General features: G+C 36.9%; 1 protein-coding gene across 3 annotated transcripts in view; it reads right to left on the bottom strand.

The window, feature by feature from the left end:
- The window catches only part of Prkd1 (protein kinase D1), a 329,687-nt gene that overhangs the window by 40,480 nt on the left and 263,461 nt on the right, over positions 1 to 25,746 (bottom strand). For all 3 annotated transcript variants that reach the window (XM_004637107.1, XM_023721824.1, XM_023721823.1), the window contains exons 5-7: positions 3,787 to 3,997; positions 3,551 to 3,628; positions 616 to 820 (exon numbers count right to left, since the gene is read on the bottom strand). In XM_004637107.1, coding sequence (XP_004637164.1) covers positions 616 to 820; positions 3,551 to 3,628; positions 3,787 to 3,997 — 494 coding nt within the window. The remainder of the gene's footprint in view (positions 1 to 615; positions 821 to 3,550; positions 3,629 to 3,786; positions 3,998 to 25,746) is intronic.

The raw sequence follows: 25,746 nt of genomic DNA, 5'->3' as shown, positions 1-25,746 counted from the left end.
TTCCACTGAGCCATCTCCCTGGCCACTAACTATTGTAGTTTAAAAGCAGCCACAGACAGTCTGAATGGGCACAGCCGCATTCCAGCACAAGGAATTCCACTGCAGGCAGCAGTGCAATTTGACCTGACTGCCAACTCCTGATATAAAAAATGAGGACTAGCTAGCGGTACCAAAGTATAGATAACGTATAAAATTCTACTTCATAAATGAACTCATGAGCAATAGGAAAAGTGTAGGCAGTGTGTGCTATTTATAATAGGGCTGAACCATAAAACAGACAGGGTCTTCCAGGGCTGAGATCTCTGTGTATTTCCATGCAGTGAACTCTGAGTAACTGTGAACGTAGAGGTAAGCTTGTGGGTAGTCAAGATGAGCGTTGCTTACACACTAAGGTCAAGGATCTGAGTATGATGAAGAACTAGAGAAGGATGTGAGCCACATTGCTAGGGAAGCTGAACCTCTCAACTCCAATGTTACATACCCACAACACAGCAGTCCTTTGTAAGGGAACTCCATATACCTCACATTTCTTTTTACATGTAAATATCACACAGCTTAAAGAGTAGCTATCACATGGGGTTCACTGTTGGGCTGAGGCTGGACTGCTGCTCTCACCTGATGGTTCTGTTGGAGTCCTCTTGGTCGGGGTCTGCATCCTGCATTTCCCCACTGTCATTCTGGCCTTCAGCTATGGCCATCTCGGCATCTTGGACCATTGCCTCGTCCATGTCATCCATGAGCCCACTGCTTCTCTCACTGTCATTGTCATCACTCCCTTCTTCCATAACCACATCCGATTCTGCCCCAGGGCTCAGCAGATCTAGGGAATTGTTTTGACCCATGAAGTTAAGTCTGGAGTCTTGGAGCCAGAGCTTAATAGAAAGGCATGCTTAAATAAATCAACTGGAATCCTTAAAATATCTAGTCTTGGGAAGAATTTGTCGTTACATTGTCCCTTTTCATTTTAGTTTGTGCATATAGAAATGCATGGTGAATGTGTAATTTTTTCAGGCAGATACTTACTTTGCATTTCCCTAACCCTAAAATCATGACAAGTCATGGAGAGCTTTGGGAGGAAGCCAAAGGCAGACAGAAGTACAGCACTGGGAGGCAAAGCGATACCAAATACAAGTCACCAGAAAACTGGTTCTATTTCATGGTGCAGCTCTCATGGGAAAAAGGAACACAGGGGAGGACAAAGGAAACTCTTCATGAAAGACAATTCCGGGTGAAGGACTTGCTATTCCAGTAGCTTTTAAAGGCACAGATTCCAATATATTAAATTGGTTACAGAAGCTGCAGTTTTAAAATACCTAAGATATTTGATACTTGAATATTGAACTCTACTGTCTGGTACAGTAATTAGTCTTAATGCAAAAATTTTAATTATTTAATGTATGCAAACTACTTATTTTAAAATTAGGGAAACAGGGCAATCAGAGGCTCTGGCTTGCTAAGCTTGGAAAATATACATTTTATCGAATTTTTCTGATTACATGGGAAAATGCAATTTCAAAGTATTCAGCATCAAACACTGTTATTTCCCTTTAGTTATAGCTATCAAATGCATACTGATATTCCCTGGAACCAAACAAAGTCAGGATTACATGCCACAGAAAAGAGGAGAATTACCAAGTTTTTAATTTGGGCATCTAATTCATGATCTCCATTCCAGAAATTGGTATGTTGGAGAATTTTTTCCTAGACAGTGATTCTTATTCTTTCTTTTCATCTGGGAATATATATTTTTCCCAGAGAAGGAAGTCCAAGAACAAAGTTAGTTATTCATTCTTCAGCTTGTTAGCAACAAAGACATTCAATTGTCTTTGGCCTTCTACAGCCATTGTTCTTTTCAGAGGATCTGGAAGGCTGCTCTCAGACTGTTGCTTTGGAGAACGGCTATCAGACTAAAGGTATAGTGTAGTTCCCACTCTATAGAAAAAGCAGGCCTGGTTTGTAAGTCAAATATTTTGATAGCAACCCACTAGAATGGTACCTCTAATGCAAGGGTGAGCTGTTCCTTTAGGACATAGCATTTTTCTTAGAGGACTGCTTCGCAGTTAATTTACATAGAGTTTTTCAATGAAAACTCTTTCTTTCTTTCAATGTATTTAGTACAAGACCTACAGGGTCTCACTACACAAATCGGACTCATAGTGATCCTTTCTGTTTTTCAGCCTCCCAAGTGCTGGGATTACAGGCACGCACCAACATGTCCAGTCACAATCACCATTTCAGCTCGCCCAGGGGTGGGGCTGGCATGGCAGGCCAGAGATGGAGCCCCCCAACCCCTGCATCTGCCTAGGCAGGCACTTTAATTGGCTGAGCTATCTGTCCAGCATCAAAGAAGACATTTTCAAATCTAGAAAAAGGAAAGTTATTTTTTAAATTGTTCAATGTAAAGTATTATTATTATTTTACTTTTAAAGATGCAGGTTAGTAATCACAGATGTAACTGGATAGAAGATAGAAATAGGAAGTTGTTTCCGGTAGGGCCTGTGTCGGTGACCATTTTTACACTCTGTAGGCAGGAAGGAAGTTAACTTCTGTTTTGATGCTTGGGCTGAGGGCAGAGAAATAAGAGAACAGAGCTATTGCCTATAGATACTTCAATGCATTCTGAACCAATTAGGATAGAAGCGTAAAATATGTCTCCAGCTGGGAGACAGTTTGGCAAGACTTTCAAAATAGTATATTTCTATTTGTATTTCTTCTTTTGAGTTCTTATACTAGGGAGACTATATGATATTTACACATGTGAGTCTGACCTTATCAGATACAAAAGTTACATTTCTTGTTATACAGGTCTTGCTTTATCTTGGTCTTAATGATCCAGCAGAAAAGTATAAAAACAAGGTATATAAAGTAAAGCCATATTAATATGCTGAGCTGTGAAAAGCTCAAGACAACAACTTCTGTGGACAACCCACTACTATTACGGACTGCTAGACTGTGTTGGGTTGTTTTGCTGAATTCACGCACCTATAGTATTTAGATGCCAATAGAATACCCGCTTCTGAAAGGACAAAACAAAAAAAGGTGATGCAAACAAAGAACCATTTTGTATCTGTATATGCAGAATAGTTAGGATATATATACAGCACTTTCGCTTAATTCAATGAGAAGAAAGATTAGTACTAATAGCATTTGGACAGGATATCTTGTCTGCATATTGTGCTATGGATAACCACTAAGATGATAACAATGCATAATGTATTAATTATTGAAACTGTCCTATTAATCAGTTTTGAAACTGTCTCATTGATATTTGTTTCTCAATAAAATAAAATTAAAATTAAAAAAATAGTACAAAGGTCCTGGGTTCAATCCCCAATACTGGGGGAAATTTTTTTTTTTTTAATCAAAATTTGATGAGCTGAAATCAGTGATTTTTTTCCACTATGAAGAAGGACAAACTCAAAATATAATTTACATTAGGCTGAGTTACAGATATGGAACTGAAAAAACTCTAAAAGTGAAAAGTTTTGCTAAATTGCACTGGGCACATGGAAAAGCAGAGGAGCACTGGGGCTGCAGGTTTTCTACCTACCTCCATTGATGGTCACCTCGCCCAGGCAGTTGTTGGGGACTTTCGGCGCACAACGTTTATGACAGTTAAATCTGCAATCTAATTGGAATTGTTTTGAAACAAAACAAACAGAAATCAGAGATTTGTCAGCAAGAGGAGTTGTTTTTAATGAAACAAAACAAAGCAAAAAAAAAATGTGAGATGCATGAGGATTAATTTGAGGATCAAAGGGTGGCTGCTGACAAGAGCTTCCTCACCTTTGCACTGCAGGCCCTGCCGGAAGAGCCCCTTGAGGAGCTTCTTGCAGTACTGACACACCGTGGGCCGCGTGTATGAGTGGATGACGAACGTGTGCGGCACTTTGACCTTAGACATGAGGATCTTGTCGAGCTGAATTGGCCTTCCAATGTACGACTGAGAATTCGATCTCTTTTCTCGACCAATAAATGACTCTGATGGTGACTTTTGCTACAGGGATGGAAAAATAATAAAGGACAGTATGATGAAAGAGACCGGTATTGGATTTAAATATTTATGTACTTTTAAAAAACCTCATTTTGTGTTACTGTTGCATATGAGATAATCTAAGATTATGTTGCTGTTAAGTAACCTAATTCATTACCCTTTTCCTTCCTATTTGAATTATTCTGTATTATTCAAGAGGAAGACAAATGAGCAAAAACTATTTGAACCTGATCTCTAAGTCTTTTCATTGTTTTCACTTTATAAATTTATTTAATTACAAAGATAAACACAGAGGTCACAGTAAATAAAAAATAGTCCTTAATCTCCCTCATTGGAAGATAATTTCCTCACAAGAATTTTCTTGAGGGTTATATACACATGGCTAGAGAAGCAGTTCAGAAAGAGAAAGTGAGAAGCAAATACTCCTGCTCGCCCCAGATAGTGTTGTGGAAAATGTGTACACTTCCTTTCGATTTCCTCAAGGAAAACAATTAAATCTGATTTAAAAAAATTTTCAAATATGTAAGATAAGTGTTTAAATTATGCCATAAATTTTATAATTAAAAACAGTAACATTTGGGTTGCAAAAGGTACAAAATCTTGGTGTGTTTGGGGGGTGGTTATCTTTATGCACTCTTCCTCGCATTTTGGAATCAATCAACTCAGTGCATAGGCTTTAAAAACTTAAACAATTTAAAACTATTATTCCAATGTTCTAAAATAATTTCATGGCAACTTTCAGAGCATGCAAATGTACTTGGGACATTCAGAAAAAGAAATGTACTTGGAAATTACCAGTATAAAAGAACAAATGCATCTTATTTACTAAGCACCTACTCTAAAGCAATACTCATATTAAGTTCCTTAAAAGACAGATCTTGTTATCTACGTCTAAGTTCATAAAGTTTAAAAGCATTTCTTAGGTTAAACACTAGTAAAAAGTGCAGACAAAGCGTGAAGCTACACTTGTGTTTTGCCTTTACAGCCCTTGTATTATTATTACTTTATCCATTCATTTCCTAATTTTCTACAATTATTGAGAAGAAAATGAATTTATACTTATGTATGATTTCCATTGACTTCAATCTCTGAGTGGCCAAAAGTTAATAACACTTATTAAATGGGAAATGTTTGGCTTGCAGACTCAATAGCTAGAGTAGAGACTTGTGTGGAGGCTTTCCATGTTAGGTCTACAGTTACATTTATAATTATTCAGAAGTAAAGGAATACTATAAAGCATTGCTCTGGACAGTCAAATTCAATACGAAAGTCCACAAACCTTGTAAAGCTAGGCCATATCAGTTTACCAAAAAGGAGCATGAATATGTTTAATAAATACTTTCAGTGGAATTGAATAATTAATTTCATGAGGGCAGGCCTCTATTCTAATGTCTAGAGTAACTGTAGCCAGTGGGCCAGTTCAACAGATAGAAGAAAGTGAAAGAGAAAGTTTCCCATGGTTGGAATGTTTCAACTCAATAAAAGATGCTCCAGTGTCACACTCTTTTAGCCAACGTAAAAAATTCTCAGACTTGGACAATCCTACAAAAATCAGGCCAAGTTCATTCTTCAATTACCTTTCTTAATTTAAGGCACTTAGTTATGAGGTGTGTTAACGGGGCCAACTGGATACATGAATATATACTGTACTATGGGAGAAATTGACTTAGAAGAGCAAGAAGGCATCTAGAATCTGACAAATGGAACACTTTCCTCTCATCCAATATGGTGACATTCACATAAACACTGCCATAAACTACAAGAGCCAGACTTATTCTTGAGAACTTATTTCATTTATTATCTTCAAGGCAGGATTACATAAAGAATTTTAATAAAATATATGCTTAAGGAAAAGAGTTTAGCCATCCTCACTCTGTGGCCATGCCCTGTGCTGCATGCATATTCCAGTAGTGATGAGACTCACACAACCACAACAGAGTGACAGCTGAGAAGCTACATGATTCAGTGTCAGAAATGGACTTACAGAAGATGAATTATGTTCTAACATTTGTGACATTTTAAAATTTTAAATCAAGCTGGGGCTATAGCTCAGTGGCACAAAGTCCTGAGTTTGATTCCTGGTACCTTCCCCAAAATAAAAGAGCTAAAGTGCAAAATCAGAGAACAACTCAACTAGGACTGTTTTTTTTTTTTTTTGTTACTTCTGTAATTCTGGATATAAGTAATCATTTTCAATGTCATCTGTGTTTGCAAATGAAAAAAAGTTTAAAATCTTGAGACAGGGTGTATATACATTGAAATTTCTTATGCGGAAACTGACTTACCACTGGCAGGAGACTGAGTTGATTAGTTTTACTAGATAGCAAATATCTTAGGAAGGGAGTAGAGAAGGCACATTAATTTTATTTATTCATTTATTTTTAAAATGTATTTGATTGTTATAGGATCTCACTATGCAGCTCAGACTAACACTGAGCCTCCTGTTTTCAACCTCCGCAGTGCTGGCATTGCAGGTGCACGCCAGACTCCTGGGGCAGGGCGGGCACAGCATTTGGTGCCAGTGATTGATCTGCAGTACCTGTGCTTGCCTAAGCAGGCGCTTTAGTGCACTGAGCTATCTCACCAGTCCATACATGTTAAATTTTTGTTTGTAGTAGTATACTGTTTCTTGAAGCATACACATATATTTTTCATATGTTTCACTCTACCATAAAGGAAATCTAAGAAGCCAAAACAAAAAGGAGGACTGGGTAACTACCTGACAATTTTGTAAGCACTTATGCAATATTTATACATTCATTCATCAAAATGTAAAATAAGAAATTCATTGATAAATAACAAATTATTAAACAGACACAAACAAACAACCAAGAGCCTATGGCATAAACTCATTATTCTATTATTTAAATATTTTTATCATTTTTTTCATAATGCCTATGAACTGGTATTTCTATTCAGGCGGCTAAGGCAGGAGGATAGCTTCAAGTTTGAGGCCAGCTTGGGCTACAAAGGAAGTTGAAAGCCTGCCTAAATTGCACAAAGAAAACCTGACTCAAAAAGACAAAGAAAAGTCTTCCTCTTCCTATGAGCAGCCTGAGGTGACCTGTGAAAATGGTTAACTACTCTCTAGACCCACAAACCCCCACAAAATCATGCAAATCAAGAGTCTTAAATCTTCACGTTCACTTTAAGAACATGTGTGGAACTGCCCAGGCCACAAGGGCATGCATATCTGAAAGGCCACCAAGTATCTAAAAGATGTCACATTAAAGAAGCAATGTGTGCCATTCTGGTGTTACAATGGTGGAGTTGGTAGGTGTGCCCAGGCTGAACAGTGGGGCTGGACACAGGGTCTGTGGTTGAAAAAAAGTACTGAATTTTTGCTGCACATGCTTAAAAATGCAGAGTAATGCTGAATGTAAAGGTATAGATGCAGATTCTCTGGTTATTGAACACATCCAGGTGAACAAAACACCCAAGATGCACTGCTGTACCTACAGAGCTCATCGCTGGATTAACCCATACATGAGCTCCCCTGCCATACTGAGATGATCCTTACTGAAAAGGAACAAATTGTTCCCAAACCAGAGGAGGAAGTTGCACAGAAGAAAAAGGTATCCCAGAAGAAACTGAGGAAAAACACTTTATGGCCCAGGAGTAAATTAAGCATAAAATAAATGCAAATAAAATTAATGTCTATTAGTAAAATAAATAAATAAATAAATAGGCCGGTAAGATAGCTCAGTGGACTAAAGTGCTTGCTTAGGCAAGCTAAGGGACTGTGGTTTGATTCCTAGTGCCACATACCATGCCTGCCCTGCTCCCAGGGCAGGCTGAGCTGGCCAAAAAATAAAAATAAAATAAAAATATAAAAGAAAAAGAACTGGCATTTATTATAATACTGTCAATCATCTCTAAAAATATTTCCAATAGTGTGAGCATACACCAAAAACTAAATATTTTCAGAATCAGGGTTTTTTTTTTTTTTTTTCATGAGTAATTAGAGTTCAGTAATTAGTGTTCAGTAAGCAGCGTTCAATTACTTTAAGCAAAAAATATATAATTTCAATTATTATGTAAAGGAAGTACACTAAAAAGTATGATTACTGTGTTTTTTTGTTTGATGTGTCAAGTTGTGTAGTAAGCAAACACTCAGAAATTAGTAATTAACAAGGAACAAGATGATTAAAACTCTCATCAATCTCTAGAGTTCTGTTTTCTTTCCCCAGTACTGGGGATCAAACTGAAGACTTTTGCCGGGCTATGTCTCCAGCCCATTTTTATTTTGCACTTTGCAGCACAGCTCCTGATAAATCTCCCGGAATGGCTTTCTCCTTGTTATCTTCCTGCCTCAGCCTCCAGTGTGTGTGCTGACATTACTCTCAGTCTTCCCTATGCCTAGCTGATCTTTGGCTCTAAAATAACTTTGAGATGATAAACTTTAGACAGTGATTCAAACCCAGTCAGACCTTTTCTTTTTCTTATAATGCCTTATTAGGCAAAATACTTTCTTAACTTCATTTTTCTCACTTGTGTATTTAGTGTAATAAGCACAGTGTTTTATACTTTTAAATATTATCGTTCCTTAAAGTTAACTCTAATAAAGAAAACATTCTTTATCATACAGCACCGGTGGTGAAGGGTTTACTAGGTTTCGCAGGTTGGCTAAATGGTATTACATCAATAGTCTGTAACTTGATGAGACTAAACCTTACATAATAAGCACAGTGTTTTATACTTTTAAATATTATTTAAATATTATTTTATACTTTTAAATATTTATAATATTTTAAATATTACATTAAAATTATATACTTTTAAATAATAATATTTATTATTTAAATAAATATTATTTATTTAATAAATAAATATTAAACCTTACGTAAGGTTTAGTCTCGGCACATGTGCTCAGTGAACTTGGACAACATGAAGAATTTTTTTTTTGTAGAAGTAACAATAGGAGGAAAGTTGAAAATCTTTGGAAAAAGAATAACAACATCTGTTTGTTTCTGCTTTATTAATATGTTTAGAGCAGAATATTGGCTCAAAACTTTAAAAAAATAACATTTCTCTCTATATAATTACAGAAAACATGTACAGAAAAATGAAATTCTAAAAAAATTACATTTGTGTATTAGGCATAGAGTTGTCTTTTTCCCATTGGAGGAATCTGGATTAAATTACAAGTACCAAATTTATGTGATAATTGATATACATGTAATGTGTGGGGGCGGTGTAGATGCATGTAAATGATTTGATTTGGCAAATTACAGATTAAGAAAAAGTACAAAAGGCTCTCTTTGTTCTCAGTGTAGGAGACAGCATGTCCCAGAAGGGAAAAACTATGAAAACAGAAAAATAATGACTTTTAAAGCCAAGAATAGAGATTATTACACAATTAAGATTATCAAGACATATTTTTTTTAAAAAAATACAATTTTGTTAAGAGTCTTTAATGTCCCTGAAATTACTGTGGAAGCTAGACTTTATACACCAAAAAACTACTATTTCAAAACACAGTGTATTCTGCTTTTCCAGAGATGGAATTTGCTTTTAACCTAGTATGCTGAATTAATGGCTCAGCAGGTCTGGAACCAAACCAGGAAATGATGGCTTACATTACATTATGGAAACTCCAAGAGCTAACAAGAGCCCCACAATTTCTCACTAAGGTATTTTCATTTTGCTAGTCAAAATGAATTTTTCATTTGTTAGCCGGAACACACAGTGAGAAGTTCCTTTTACTTAGGGTTTGTTTCTCCTACTTACATAAAAATCAATCATGTAATTTTATGAGAGATAAAATATGGTTGAAATTAAAACTCATCTACCATATTCAGAATGCTTATTTAATTAAAAGTCCTGTTAAAGCCCCACAATTAAACTGGATTTTGGTGACATGAACTCTTAAATTCAAGAAGAGAACGCTTTAGCGTATACATGAACCATCTTTATGGGGTGCGTCAATCATTGTGCGACAACGTGAGGGAAAGAACAGTTTCCAAATTACATTTGTCTACCACTTATGGAAAGGGTTGCCTGATACATGACAAACAAAAGCATTTCTTTCCCTGAAAAATGTATGCTTTCAAGCAAGAAATGCATAAGAATAGATGAGACATTTCAATGGAGATAGTCAAAATACTAACTTTAAGTTTGCTTACTGTTGCATGAACTGTGTTTCTCACCCATGTGTCTCAATTTCAGTAGAGAATAACTGGTGGGGAACACTGCCTACAAATGCTCTGTATTTGTTTGCCCAATATCCTTCACTTGAATACAAAATCCATGCAGAATGGCTGTGTTCTGGATTGAGAGGGGGAGGCACTCAAGGATGAAAGGCGGTATACTCACGTGTAGCCCTCAGTCTTAGGGAGGCAGCAGGGAATGGTGCAGGCTATAGCGAACTGGAGGGAGCTCAGTGCAAAAGGGGGGCCTCTGCTGAATACTGCTGAGTTGCCTTGTGGTTATGTAAGCATGAAATTGCCAGAACTTTTATCTTTTCAAAAGGGGCAAGAAATTGAATGGTAATAAAGTAAGTTATCTAGATGCAGACGACCCCCCCCCAAAAAAAAAAAAAATTAGAGCACTATGCCAGGCAGCTTATCTGCGAACTAAATCTGGCTCATGGAGAATCCAAGAACTTTGAACTAGACTACGGCAGGAAACTCTTATATGCCATTTATATGTCAAACTCTTTTCAAAATAATTTATGTGAATTAATTCATTTGAATCTCATGACAACTGGTATAGGACCCCTACTTTATGGATAATGAAACACAGAACGATGAAGTCACACATTTTGTAAGTGGATCATCGAACTCAAGAAGAGTGGTAGCCAGGTGCAGAAAAACACTTTGTTTGCAAACAATTTAGTTCACAAACAGAAGAGTTTGGCAAAATTTTTATTTTGTTTGCAAACTCTGCATCATGTGACAAATCTGACCCTGGCTATCTTTTCGACACAAACAGCAACACAGCCATCCTTTCCCAAATCATAGAACAAATTAACTTCATGAACCTAGATACCACTCTAGTCTTGCTTCAGATAATGAGGTTCTCTCTCGTTCATCTCTTCCCATTTCCCACATTCCCTGGCTTTTAATTAATTCAAAAAATTAGATTTTTTCTTCCCATCACTACATTCAAAAGCAGGACACGGGAGATATAGGCATAAGCAGATATTCTGTGTGACAAGTTACAATGTGAAATTATATGAACCCCTTAGGCTTGACCTACAGGGGCGATTCTCAGGCAACTTGAACCTCTGCTCAGAAAACAACATCTGAATCATAGGTGTTTAATAGAGGAAATAACTTCCTGAATAAACTGCTTTTATTATATAAGCATCACTTAACTGCCCAGTTACTTTTCCATTCAGGTGGTTATGCTTACACAGCTGTACAGAAAAAGCAACTCCAATCAAATATTAATCTTTTATTCTAGAAATTGTAAGGTCGAGTATTTGGGGTACCATATAGGGAACTGCACACAATATTACTTTAGAGAGTTCTTTCCTACTGCCACCAAGATGAATGAGCTAGCTAAATTATAGGTGTTTCCTGGAGAAGATACAGCTTGAAGGTCCAGTGAGATACTATGGGACACTAAGACCAGGAAACATCACTTTCTGTACCCAAAGAGTTTACTGTGCACTAGAATTCTTGACATGGTATTACCCTTAATGTCATTCTTTATGTCTGCTTATTTCCACATAGATGGTTATTCCTTATTCTTCAGATTTCATCTCACACAGCATCTTCCTCAAGAGAGTCCAGATTGCCTAACTTATTGGCTATCATGGCTCATATTCTGTCCTCTTGGTCACGTTTCCTTTTCCTCCAAAATTACCACTGCAGTCTTGAACAGACTTACCTGCCTATTGTTCTTATTGTCCCTGAAAAGCGCCGTATGGAGAGCGACCCGGTCATGGGCATCACTTCTGGAATTAGCATGTCGCACGGGACAAATGACTGTATACAGGAAGGTTCAAAGATAAGCCATGTTCCTAGTGCATTGGAGGGGCCATTCATTGTATAAACCGCAACATAAATTTTACCATACAGTGACTACATTGAGCTTTATGCAGGACAGCTGAGTACTTTCAATCTTTATACTACAGAGATTTCTTTGATATATCCTGAAAACCAGTTATTCTTCTTGGAGATAATGATGTGAGCCCATCAATAGCTACTGATAGTAAAACATTACTGTGATTTTCTCCTGAGGCTGGTTACTTTATAAAGCAAAAATAAACAATCATCTGTCAACAACACTTACGTGAACACATTACCTCTCTTAAAAGGAGTCAGATCTTTCTGGCACAGAGCAGTTATTTGACAACAGACCTATGAAAGCCTCAAGGAACAGAGTTCCCATAAGAACACAAGTTTCCATGCTCCTTAATTGAGTAAATAGAGGGCAAGGTGTCTGGTGATTTCCAAATCATTTTGTATTTCTCCACCCTTGAATTATCTGCAAAAGTGCCAGATAAATGAGTTTGGCTTCTCAGTCAGGTACCTTAAATAGATAGCATAAATAAAAGGTAGTCAACACCTTTTCCTAACAGTGGAAAGGGTTCTACAGGGCAAGGAAAAAAAAGTGTGTCCCTTGCTTTGTAGTGATGTGTGCTCTATTTGACAATGAGGAATCCACGTGCTCATGTTTGCAGCGATTCATGAGAGCTTTTACTGTAATAATATATATGATCCCTGTTTAAAAAATACAAAGTGATCTGGATTTGTTCAGTGCTATTATAGTCTCAGAAGTCACATTAGTTTGTATGTTGTCTCACTCTTTTTTAAGTAAACAGAAATGAAGGTAAAAGAACCTTGTTATTTTCTTAAGTGATCCACCCTTTAAAGGAAAACACTCCCACTGCTGGAGAATTGCTGCAAATTTTATGCACTGTCCTTGCAAAATGTCAGGTCCAACAACCTAGAAATGTGGGTTTCTGAAGGAAAAGGAAGATGTAACAGGAGTAGAGCCTCTGCCTCTCTCTCTGTCTCTCTCTCTCTCTCTCTCTCTCTCTCTCTCTCTCTCCCCCCCCCCCCCCATCAGGCACAGACACTTACACACAGAGTGAGAAAGGCAACACAAACTTAATTCCATGCACTCTAAAATAAAAGGGAGGATCGCTTCAACAGAGGAAGAAAATAGCTAACTGCATGCTGCAAGTGCTCTGTGGCTTTAACTGTCAAACTTGCTCTATACATAGAAAGTGAACTGCACTGAAGAGCAAACAGAATGGAGTGGGAAAGCAAGGACCGTCATTCAGGAACACTCATTCCCATGGCATTTGACCTCGCCCGAGTAAACAGAAACATGCTTGGGTTCAAGAGCTCACTAGAAAGCTGAATGAAACAAACCTGGAAAAGAGGATCGTTACGGCTGGTGTCTAGATGTCCTCCCAAAGCCTCGTGTGGGATAGGAGGGGCCTTTCAGAGGTGACTGGAGCTAAGGTTTGTGCTGCTGGGATCAAAGATATGATGCCAGGATTGCCTCGTGGTGTGATGCTAAGATTAAGGCTGCCCCACCCTAGGTGTGAGTACTATTTTACCCTGGATATGGGTACCCTGGATGAGATAGAAGAGACAGGAAAACAATTGCTGCTTATCATGGGTCACTTGCTAGTGGCTTGTCTCTTGCCGCTTCACTGATCTGCTGCCTTCTGCCTGCTGTGAACTGTTTCTTTTGGGTAATGTCTCTCTGCCATACCACTTTGCTTTGGAGCCAACCAACTATGGACTGAAATCTTTACAAACTGTGAACAAATAAACCTTCCCTACTCCAACTTTGGGTGTCAGGTATTTTGGCTCAGCAACAAGTAACTAAAATAAGGACACCCTGCAGTTTGCTGTCTTGGACCCACCAAGGAAAAGCTGAACAAATGCAGAGACAGTCCGAAGCTTCAAAGGTGAGATACTCTTTCGCCAACAATGGCCTGCATGTACAATTTTATAGAATTCTATACAATCTTAATGTATGATAGTTTTTAAGTCAGTAGTGAACATGCAGAGCCATGTGTCTGGTCTGTATGAGTATCACCACACACACACGCTTCTGAAGAAAACGCAGTAGAACAAAAACAGGCTGCAATGAAGCTCAAACAAAAACAAGAGGTATTACTAAATTTCTTTAATCTGTATCTTAGCGTCCCTCTCCTTCCAAATACTCTGGGTTTTAAAAATATAGGAAAGTGCTAGCTAAGTGTTCTATCAATGTGTGTCTACAGAAAAATACCCGAAACATCAAAAAATTTGGTCTGGATAGAGGAAGCAAATTTGAGTTCATAGTCAGTGCATGTTGTCTCACCTTGCATGTCACAATATTTAGTCCCAAAATAACTACATTCTCTGAACAATAAATACATGAAAAAATGTTCAATATTACTGGCCATTCGAGAGGTGCAGATTAAAACAACACTAGCATTTCACTTAACTCTAGAAAAAATGGAGAACATGATGAAATCAAATAATAAGCAGCACTATAGGCTGCAGGGAAGGTGGAAGTCTTCTATATTTTTGGTGGGAATATAAAAAACAGTGCAACCAGTGTGGAAAGAACTATGGAGATTCTCAAAGACTAAAATTAGAGATTCCATTTAATCCAGCCAATTACCTCCTAGGTATCTTCTGCAAAGAGTTAAAGATACAGGGATACACAAAAATATACTGCCATGTTTATAGGAGCTCAGTTGTAATCTTGGAAGCTTCCTATATGTCTATCAACAGAGAATGGATAAAGAAAATGTGGTATTCCTATACACTGGAGTATTACTCTCCCATAAATAAGGTTAAACTTGATCCATTTGTAGGAAAAGGGGTGCACACAGAAGCCACTATGTTAAATGAAATGAACCAGACACACGAGCTTAAATATTGCACAACTTCTCTTGCATCGGTAACCCAGAACTTAAGGAAAGAATAAACTGAAAGGCAGAAATAGGAAGTAAGGAAATAGGTTTTATTCAAATGGAAAAGAAATCAAAAGATGGAGGGAGGGGACAGGAAAGGGAGCAAAACGGGATGACAAAAAATAATTTTAAACTCTCTCTCTCTCTCTCTCTCTCTCTCTCTCTATATATATATATATATATATATATATATATCAACTTCCCACCAGGAATGTCATTATCCTATAAGAAAAACATGTACTAAGAAAAAATAAAAACAAAACAGGAAACAATATTCTCCCTTTTCTGAGAAGGGAGGGAGAAATTAATTTGATACAATTCAGAAATATATCAAAACTATATCTAATGGATCATATAAAATAAAACAAATCTCTGAAACACAAATACCTAATCTATCTGCTGAATTATGTTTAGTTTGTAGGTCTAATCTATTGCTTTCAATTCCCATGTTGTACTCTGCTTTTCCCGATTCTAACTGTTTACGTCAGTCTTCTTGCTTCTCCCTCGTGCACATATTCATGAGGACCCACAAGCTCTCGAAGGCAGAAAGAACAGCCTTTGTTTCACATGACCCAGCCAGGAGCTCAGGGGCGGTGCATGGTAAGGACTGAAGAAGGCTTGACTCCGGCCCGGCCTCTGTCCATCAGATGGACGTGGTGAGTTCTGAGTAAATAGATTCCTGTTATTGGTGACACAGAGAGCTCTACCTTGTGTCTTGTGGCGAGTGTTAGCGAGGCTACAGCACGTGGCCTGAGGCATGAGCAAGTCCTTCAGAGCCTCATTCAAGGCCCACTTTTTCCTACAACTTTTGCATTTGTAAGTGTGTTAGACGGTGGCCCTCTTCCCCAGGGGAGTTCATGGAAAACCTCCTGTAACTTTCACATTTACAGTTACGTATCTGCAAGATTTTGTCCAGAGCATAAATTCGTAATATCCATAGCCTGCAGGCCACACCTGCTGCTGAGTGAGATCTCCCAGCAGCGGCCAGTTAGGCCCACATTTCCGCGAAGGGCTCTTCCCACTAGTCTGGCATTGCACACTCTGTCAGCAGAGCACACAGAAGGCCTGGTAAGAGAATTACTAGGTATTTCTCTCCACTAAGAGAGTACAGTGCCGAGGTTTGCATTTGGAACACGAGTATATATAATGAAAATAAATCTTGTGATGTCTGGAACATGCCATGGTGCATATTTAAATGGAAAAATGACTTTGTCATTCAGATGAATCACTAGCTTCCTGGATTCAAGACAGAATCAGAATTCAAGACTAGCCCCGACTCCACTTCTAGACAGACTTTTGCTACAATGGAAGCTATCCTGAAAGGTATTTATCTGTGTCCAAAATAGCATCCAAATTCCATTCAGGATTTGGAATTCCTTTTGCCCCAGCGCTTGCTCATTTGAGAAGAATGTACTTTGACTATTATAAGGTGTGTGGGATCAAATCCAGTTATAGACAGTACAATACGGATATTTTATTGTCTTCATTTTGAAAAAAAATAGCAAATGAATGAGTCATTTGGGAGAGGTTTTTTAAGAAAATATGCAGTCCAGAGTTTCTTTCTTCATATTTTTTCAAAGTTTCTTTCAACGCAGTGCCTGCCTTAATTAAATGACTCCGTAAGGGTCACTCTAAATCTGCTTCACTTGCTGTTTTCAATTTTACTTTTTTTTCCCTTAAGAAAAGAAAATCTTCCTCCTAAAATATTTGACAAGAATCTTATGCTGGAGTCATTGACTTAAGTTTGACAATTTCTATATAGCAAAAGAATGTATGCTGCCTTCACATTAAAACATTATTCGTATGGGAAAATATATAGATCTATAATACGCAGATCACAATACCATACTCTATCATATATATATATATACATATATATAGCTAATATTGATTAAAAATTAACCATTATGAGAACTGTCATAGGTACAGACAAAACTGAAAATATCATTCCACTGTACACTAAGATACGGAGAATTATGGCAATAACATATAAAAATTAAGGAACTAGACAATTTAATAACAAGATGACTTTCCAAAAATGAAATATAATTCCTCAATAACAACACAAAAAGTAGATTATCATCACCAATAAAGAAATACTATCTGGGCCAATTTTCTTATCAGTTGGCAAGCAAAAAACATCATAAAATATTAGTAAAATCTGTTGTTGGAAAAAGGACAGGGAAACGGAAATTTGCCAAAGTTATAAATGTAAACTTCTACATCATTTTGAGAACCTAACTGTCAAAAAGTACATAACTGATCTAGCTCTTAAGAACATAACATACTCATTCAACAAATTTTTTATCTCAAACATTAAAACTTTTACATGCATGCAAAAATATAAAGATATAGATTCTTTAAATGAAGAGTTTCAATTTTAAAAATGGAAACAACCTAATCAATACGAGGGGCTAATAAGAGTGTATGTACAAGGGCCGGCCAAATAGCTCAGCAGACTAAAGGGCCTGCTAAGGCAGATTCAGGGGCCAGGAATTCAATCCCCTGCCCTGACACGCTGGCCCCGCACCCGGGGTGTGTGGAGACTGCGATTGAGACTGGGCATGGTTGTGCGTGCCTGTAATCCCAGCACTCAGAAGGCTGTAAACAGGAAGATCACTACGAGTCCCATCTACACAGTGAGGCCCTGACACCCTGTACACCCTGTCCTAAATACAAAAGAAAATTAAAACAAATAAACAAATAAAAATAAAAAGAATGTATGTACATAGGTATGTTCCATATATTTATTTGTTGGCAGGATGTCTATACAAGTTCTGTGAGGGCACATAATCTATCTACTTTTCATACTTTCGCTTCTCCATATTACAAACCTAAAAGGACCTACTCTTTATACAAGTATCCCTCAAATGTTTCTTTGAACAGAATTTGGTCATGTTTTATACACCTTCCCTGAAGATGTTTATGAGGAGCAAAGTTTGCTATCTTTTTGAAAAAAACTAAAAATAAACAAAGTTCAACCAAATACCTTATGGAGAAAGCATCTTTCATTTCTACCAGGAACTATCTAGTAAAGGTTTGACTGCCTTTAATTTGTACAACTTCCACAGAACACCTAACTATTCTTAAATCCTTTGTACAATCTGGTCCCAACTGCCAAGAGGGAAAAGGAAGTAAAAACTGCCTCGTATGCTTCTCTGGCTTTGTGCTTTAAGGATTACTCAAAAAGAAAAATGATAACTCATATTTAACATTATCTCTGGGAGGCATTTTAGGCAACAAATTTATAATAAAATACTATGCTTACCTAGCATTCATAATTAACTTTTCTAAATAATCTGTTTCGGTAAACAAGGATGGTTTTTCCATAGAACATCATTATTGAGGACAATTTCTTAATTTTATATCCTAAGAGTCAGACAATTTCATAAGAAATTGACTGAATAATTTTATTTAACCCAGAACATGCTCTGGTATGTTCTCATTGACTTCTTTTATTAGCATTACTGCAACAAGACCATCTTAGAATGGACACTAACAATGGTATTTGAAGTTTACATTCTCTTGAAAGAAAATAACAATGTCACCTCTCAATTGTCTGGTGACACACACATAAGGGAAGCTAAATATTGATAAGTCAACTGGTCAAAACAAATTATCCAAAAAGACCACTACTGCATGCTCTGCTTTGCTACTTGACCCAAATGCCTCTGCTGCACAGTCACGTTAACTGTTTAAGGCAGATAAAAACACCGGTTGGAAGGAATTTTGTCTATTCCATTTATAATTTTTGATGGGTTGCGAGATGATAATCCAAATTACATACCACCTTTAAAAAATACAGTAATGCATAAGCATTAAAAGACCCTTTCTTTAAAGAGAAAATGATAAATTCAAGAACTATAAGGAGCAGTTATATTTATTTCAGGGGGTCAGCTGTTTTGCTCCTAACCATGCCACCAAAATGCACACATATGGACAGAATATCCTGCTTTGACCTCATTTTGTAGGAACTGGGATTGGAATACAGCTCAGTATGAATGAGTGTCTGTTAATATGGAATGATAGGGGCCGAGGAGATGGCTCAGTAGAATAAGCGCTTCCCAGCAAGCACAAGGGTCTGAGTGTCTGAGTTCAATCCCGGGCCTGAGTTCAATCCCTGGTTCAAAAAAAAAAAAAAAAAAAAAGGAATGATAGGAAGTAGGGGCTCATTGTGCAATATGCTATTCTGCTTTTCACAGAAAGGATGTGGAGGACCTCCTGGAGGGAAGCGCAATTATCTCTATTTTAGCTGAACCTGACCCTATTTCCAGGTATTGATACGTGTGACTCTGGCTAGGCCTTTTCTTTTCCCCTTCAATTGGCTTTAAAAGCAATGCAAATTGATCCAGCCTAGGGGCTGGTCTGGGCTCTTTGAAGCAAAGATGACAAGGCAGTGTCCTGTGTCCCCCTCATGCCCACCCCAGCTCCCAAATAAAACATCTCTGAGTCAAGGCCAGGCTGAGATCACCTCAAGATAAGAAGCTATGACTTCTCAGGTAGCACATCAGAGCTGAGGCACCGACCTCAGAGCATCACACACTACTCAGTTGTGTTATGCAGATCCCTTTTTCTGCATATCCTTCTCTGCATGTTGCAGAGGTGACTTCTGGCCCCCTATCTAGCCCAGCTCACAGCACTCACCTACTTCCTGCCATTTTCATACTCACTCATCCTCATGCCACTCTTTTCGTCATGAATTAATAAAATTCGGGATTCACCCTTTGTTCCAGCTAGCCTGCATTGTAGCTGGACTTAGGACCCTCTGGCTCCCCCAAACTACAAATACACCTTAGTGTCTTTATTCTCACCATGGTTGCATTGGAAGCAGTCGATTGGAATTAACTCAGTAGAATTCCAATATTGGATTACAAATATAAACTTGGATTACAAACATGAACTTCCTTGGCTGTGATGAGGACCAGGAAGGGCTTGCTATAAAAAGATACCTATGTTATGGAATCTAGTAATGTAAAAGTGATACAGGGAGAAAAACTGATCTCGGGTGGGTGACCTCCAAATGATACGGGCAAAAAATGATCTCCCAACCTGACCTGCACGAGTTCCTGTTCTCTAAAACCGAAGAATGAATTTTAGGAACAAACGGAGGTTATGAGCAGAATATATTTATTGAGAGCAAGAAAGCTCCTGTCCAAGAGAGGGACAGGAGGAGTGCCCGAGCAGGTAGTTCCCCGGGAAGCTGTCTCTCCCAGGGACTTTTATAGTGTAAAACCATGCAGGGCTAAGTGAAGAGAATGGGAACTTGCTTAGGAGGATGTGGGGTGGGACAAAACTATGGTCAACCAATGACATTACAAGCACCACTGCTCAGGTAAAATTGATTAAGAACAAATGGGGAAGCGAGTCACACAGCAAGCGGGCATGAATGTAGAACAGGACTTTATCAGGTAGCCATCTGGTAGTAGTCGGATTAATGATTCTTGGTCTCATTTAGGTTGATGATCAATCTCGGATGCCAATCTTGAGGGAGGTCAGCATTTGTTCGATCTTTGGGCTTTAGGGTCTGGCCCACAGCTGGAGCATCCATCCCTCCCAGAGTTGCAAGATACCTTGTCTTTTGTGCTGTCTTCTTGGAGGGCCTGGCGCTGTCTGACTGCCTATAATATTTCTATCTAACAGCTGCCTACAACAAAAGCAGTATCTGACCTAATGATTATATTGATTTGTTTTTCTGCACTTCAACAGGCTTAATTCTGAGCTAAATTCTGATCTGCATATTTTTGTGGAATAAATACAGATGTCAATCTAATATTAAAATGTTGTTTCGAAAAAGAGGGTAACGCACATTTCTAATGTCACATAGTCGAGTACCTACCTCAAAGCCAGGACTCACAGGAGACTGAAAGATGAAGTGGTAAGTGCGAAAAGCAGGAAAAGATGCAGAATAAAAGGAGAGAAAGATGGGAAAACAACGTTATTAGAAGAATGCAGTGAATATTATTCAATAATGTTTGATTTAGGTACATTTTCAAGTAAAAGCAAAATGTTATACTGATTGTAGCCACAAGGAAAGTAAGCTGGAATCTTCTTCTAAAATAAAATGGAATCATAGTCATAAACTCATAACTAAAGACAGTTTACAGTTGTGAGTAGAGGTTTAAAAAAGTCTACCTGTCAGGAATTGCAGTGATGAAAGATGCTGCTTTTACTTGTTGAAAATAAATTATAGTCAAAATGAAGCATTTTTGACCTTTATGTGAAAGATCAGATTTTCCTCATAATAATTCTTCCTCTCAATGGGAAAAAAAATAAAAAGGTCATCAAAGTAATCAAATGTTAGAAAGTTCCTAACTGCTGGCAGGCCAGAATAAGCTGATGAGTAATCAGTCTCAGCTGCTGACAAACTTTAAGAAGTCCCATAGTAAAGGTTTAATAAGACAGCACTGTCTACAGTCCATCCTTACTCACAGTAGAGAACTCAGTTTCAGTTTTATTTCATTTAAAGTAGAGATATAATTTAGAAGCAAAAGTGGTACTCTGGATTTTGTGCTTCAAAAGGACAAAGCGTCAGTGAAAAATGTAAGAGGAACCCTGCACGAGCAGGTACGAGTTAGGTGATAATTTATATTGATGATATTCTGTCTTAAATCCTTTTGTCCCTGGTTCTGTCAAGCTGCCCTCTATTCAATAATTCAAAATCAAACCAAGACTAAAATATGGCTGATTCTATTTCTCAAAAAAAAGCATACATGTGTTTTCAGATCATTGATTTTTTTTCCAGTAATGAATTACTGTGAGTTAAGAAAAATCTTACTTGTTCTCTGAAATTTTATGTCCTTATTCCTAATCTACAGGTAATGAACTCATTTGGTTTCACTTTGGCAGCTGCATACATTTAAAAGGAGGTTTTGTCAAAGTTAATCATTTTCTAATAGTGCTTGCAGTATTCTGGATTGACAAGAAGATCTGCACAAATCAGAGCAAACGCTCCTCATGTGAGCACAGACCCAACTGTGCTCTTTCAGGAAAAATTGCCACCCTGTTTGTGTGAGACAGAATTTCAACTTCCGAAGAAGATATTACCCTTTCCAGTTTCTACAACTGGTAGCCAGACTCATGATTTTCATCCAGTTGCAAGCCCTGGATTCAACTTCAGAATTCAACTTCAGCTAAATGACACGGGCTCCCTGCTTTTTGGATTATGTAATATGCATGCTTCACTGATTTCTCTTTTTTAAATAATTAAGTTAATTAGTAAATTTAGATATGCATAATGTCACATTCATCAAAGTACTAATATCCAGAACATAGAAAGAAGTGAAAAAAGTCAGACCCTACAAATTTAAAGATCCCATGCAAAAATGGGCATCAGAAATGAACAGATAGTTCCCAGAAGAAGTACAAACAGCAAATAAATACATAAAAAAATTTCAACATCACTGATCATGTGAGCCATGCAAATTAAAACAACATGGAGATCACTGATTTCTCTTAAGTTTTCTTTTTCTCAATTTGATTCCCCCATAGGATATTCTTAGATTTTCTGAGAAAAAGTTGTTCTATATTTAAGTCAGTTTAAGAACATTGATATCATCATTGTAAGATATTTTGGACATTTTATTATGTTTAATAACTATTTTCATATTCATTATTTGGATGGGGCAGAAAGCATTCCCCGATTTTATTTGAACATAATTTGTTTGCTTACTTGTACAATATTTTATGAAATCATGTTTTAGAATGACATTGCAAACTATATGGACAGCCTATGTGCTTATCTTATTTTCAAGTGAGAATCATCAGAAATATCCATAGAGCATAAAAAAGAGAGCCAATTATTTCACTAGTATTTTACATAATGCTACATCAGAGTTTTGATTTGTTTGTTTTGTTTCTCCCTTGAAAAAGTTCACATGGATTACAGTTTTGCATCTGTAGTAAAAAACTACTGTAAAAAACAATTTTTATAATGTGAATAAATTCCATGTGTTTCAGGGTGCTGTGTCACAGCTAACACTTAAATAACTTATTTCATGCTATTAAATAATAATAGCTTTATAACGCCCTTTTCTTCTAACTGACTGAAAGAAATCTCATAACTTTATCAAATTATTGATTATTCTGATATGTTATTTCATTCTTATATAACTTGTGATGAAGGACCCCAGTGATTTTATAATTTGCTATTTGCATAGCTATTGGTGTTATTATTTAAAACATTTTATTGTGGTATAATTTATATAGAATAAGGCATGTAAAGCTCTAAGTGTAAAGCTCAATGAGGTTTTGCATGTGTATTCACCCATGGAACCTCTCTTACTCATGAAGATATGAAACACTTCTGGTGCCTAGAAATCTCATTTCTGTTCTCTCCTAGTTGGCACCTCACTGAGAAGAACTGTTATGTTGACGTGTTTTACCTTAAATTTGCTTTGCTTGATTTGAACTTTATCCACTGGTTTCATAAGTATATATTATTTGTGTCTAATTTCTTTCTTTAAATATTATTTTGTGAGATGCATCCATGCTGCTGAGTGAGTCCGTGGTTCATTTATTCTACTATATGTCATTCATACATTCGATTGTATGACTGTACCAATGGTTTCCAGGTTTTAGCTGCTAGGAACAAGACATTACCAAACAGTTTGTAGCGTATCTTTCTGCATATGAATCGTAACACTGTTTCCGTTGACTGTACACCTAGAGGCAGAACTGCTGACGTGCATATGCCATGTGTATAAGATCTAGTCACTCAGTACCTTCACCAATACGTACTTATTGTTGTGTTGTCATTCCATGTTAGGGGATCTGATGTAAAAAGACCTAACTGTGGATGAGTATTAAATTTATACTCTTCTGTAACTAATGGTGCTAAACTCATTTTCAGCTTTATTGGCTAACTTCTCCCATAAACCACTGTTGGAGAATTTGCTACATTTTAAGTGGGGCTGACTGTCTTCCAACATTCTGTAAATTTTCTTTATATGTTCTGGAAATGAGGTGTTATAACACTGCATCTATCTATCTATCTATCTATCTATCTATCTATCTATCTATCTATCGTATATTTATCATTTCCTCTCCAGGGCATGCTTTTATATTTTCTTACTGTTGTTTACAAATGAAATAAATTCTTAACTTTATTGATACACAATTTTTTTCCCATTTTTCCCTCAAGTCTTGCTTTGAGTCTTGTTTAAAAAGGCCTTTTTAACTTTAAATTCTTTTTTTTTAATTCTTGTATTTATTCTTCTGTAGCTTTTCCTTCAAGCGCCCAATCTATCTACAAGTGATTTTGTGCATGGCATAGAGTGAAAATTTGTTTCTCATAAATATCAGTCTGGTTACAGAAACATTTGTCGAAAAGACGGTCTCTTCTCATGGTCACAAATGAGTTGGCTTGCATATTTATGTGGTCTCTGGACTGTGTTTTATTCATTAGTTTATTTTCCTGTCTTGTGTAATACTGTGTTATCTCAACTCTACACACAAACCCTGTGTAACACTATCTTGTTTTAGCTATGGTTTTATATTTGGCAATACTACATGGCTGTTCTGCTCCCTGTGCTTTCCATCTCAGCACTGTGCACATTTTGGACTGGATAGTCTTCTCTGTGAGCAGCTGCTCTGTAATCCATCTCTCTGTGATCTCTCTGTGATCCATCCCTCACATCCTAGTTCCTTTGCATGCCCTGAGATGTCTTTAAACAATGTTCCTCAAACCTTGTTCTGTTCTGTCACGTTTTATTCAGATTTTATAGCTATCCCTTGTGCAAGAATTGATTTCTCCTTCATACTTAAGGCTACATTTCTACATTCTCCTAAAATCGTCACACATCTTGTTTGGCATTGACTCTTTTTTGTGTACTATGAATCAAACTCAGGACCTTGTGCTTGCCAGGCAGCCACTTGTGCCATTGAGCTATATCCTCAGCCCTGCATTGACTCTTCTTAAATACTAAAGAACCCATAGAAATAAAACAATGAACAAAGCACAAAAAGAGGATAGGACCATTTAGTCTTGTCTTCTAGAGTTGTCCTAAAAAATATCCCAACAGGTATACCTATATATGATATATTAGTGTGTTCTTCTCAAGATCTACTGAGTTCTTTCACTTCCTCCTAATAGTAACAGTTGAAAAAATAAACACACCCCCTTGAGCTGTTATATCATAAAATGATGTTTCAGATTTTCTTGAAAGATGGACTGCTATATGATTAGCATAATCAATGTAGTTTAATGGCAAACTGATAAAAGATAAAGTTTGTCATATGATGTATGCTGTTATACTTTTTTCTACCTTAACAGTGTGATAGAAATCTGAAGTTCAATTTCCTTGTCAAAATTGAATAAATTTTAAAGAATGTTTTAATCTGTATACAAAATCAGATACTTTATAAGAAGTTATGACATAGAAAACTTCATTTTCTTATATTTTGAGAGGAAATTTATATACTTAATATCATAAATTTGTAAGAACACATTTTAAAAGCTCATGAAGTCTTTTTTTTTCGGAACCGGGGAATGAACTCAGGCCCTTGCACTTGCCAGGCAAGTGCTTATTCTACTGAGCTATTTCTCCGGCCCCACATGAAGTCTTAAAATACCAATAATGTTCAAAGTAACTTCACATGATCTTAGCCAAAAGGCCCAGAAGTGAGCAAAGTATCTTAAGGCTCTTATAGTTGTCACATTATCAATGTCTTACTTAATCATGATTTTGTAAGCATTCTTGACAGAATGGTTAAAATATAATTTTGTAAATATATTTTAAGTTAAACTTTTATTCATTCTACTAATAAGTGTGCCATTTATTAATAAAATGCCAATTAATTAAAACATCTTCAATAAAATAAAACTTACAATGAAGTAATTGAAATAACCTAATAGATATTCCATTTAATTAAATAAGGC

Source organism: Octodon degus, unplaced genomic scaffold (assembly GCF_000260255.1).
Source record: "Octodon degus isolate 3935 unplaced genomic scaffold, OctDeg1.0 scaffold00086, whole genome shotgun sequence".
NCBI lineage: Eukaryota > Metazoa > Chordata > Mammalia > Rodentia > Octodontidae > Octodon > Octodon degus.
This window is presented reverse-complemented; position numbering and strand designations above follow the sequence as displayed.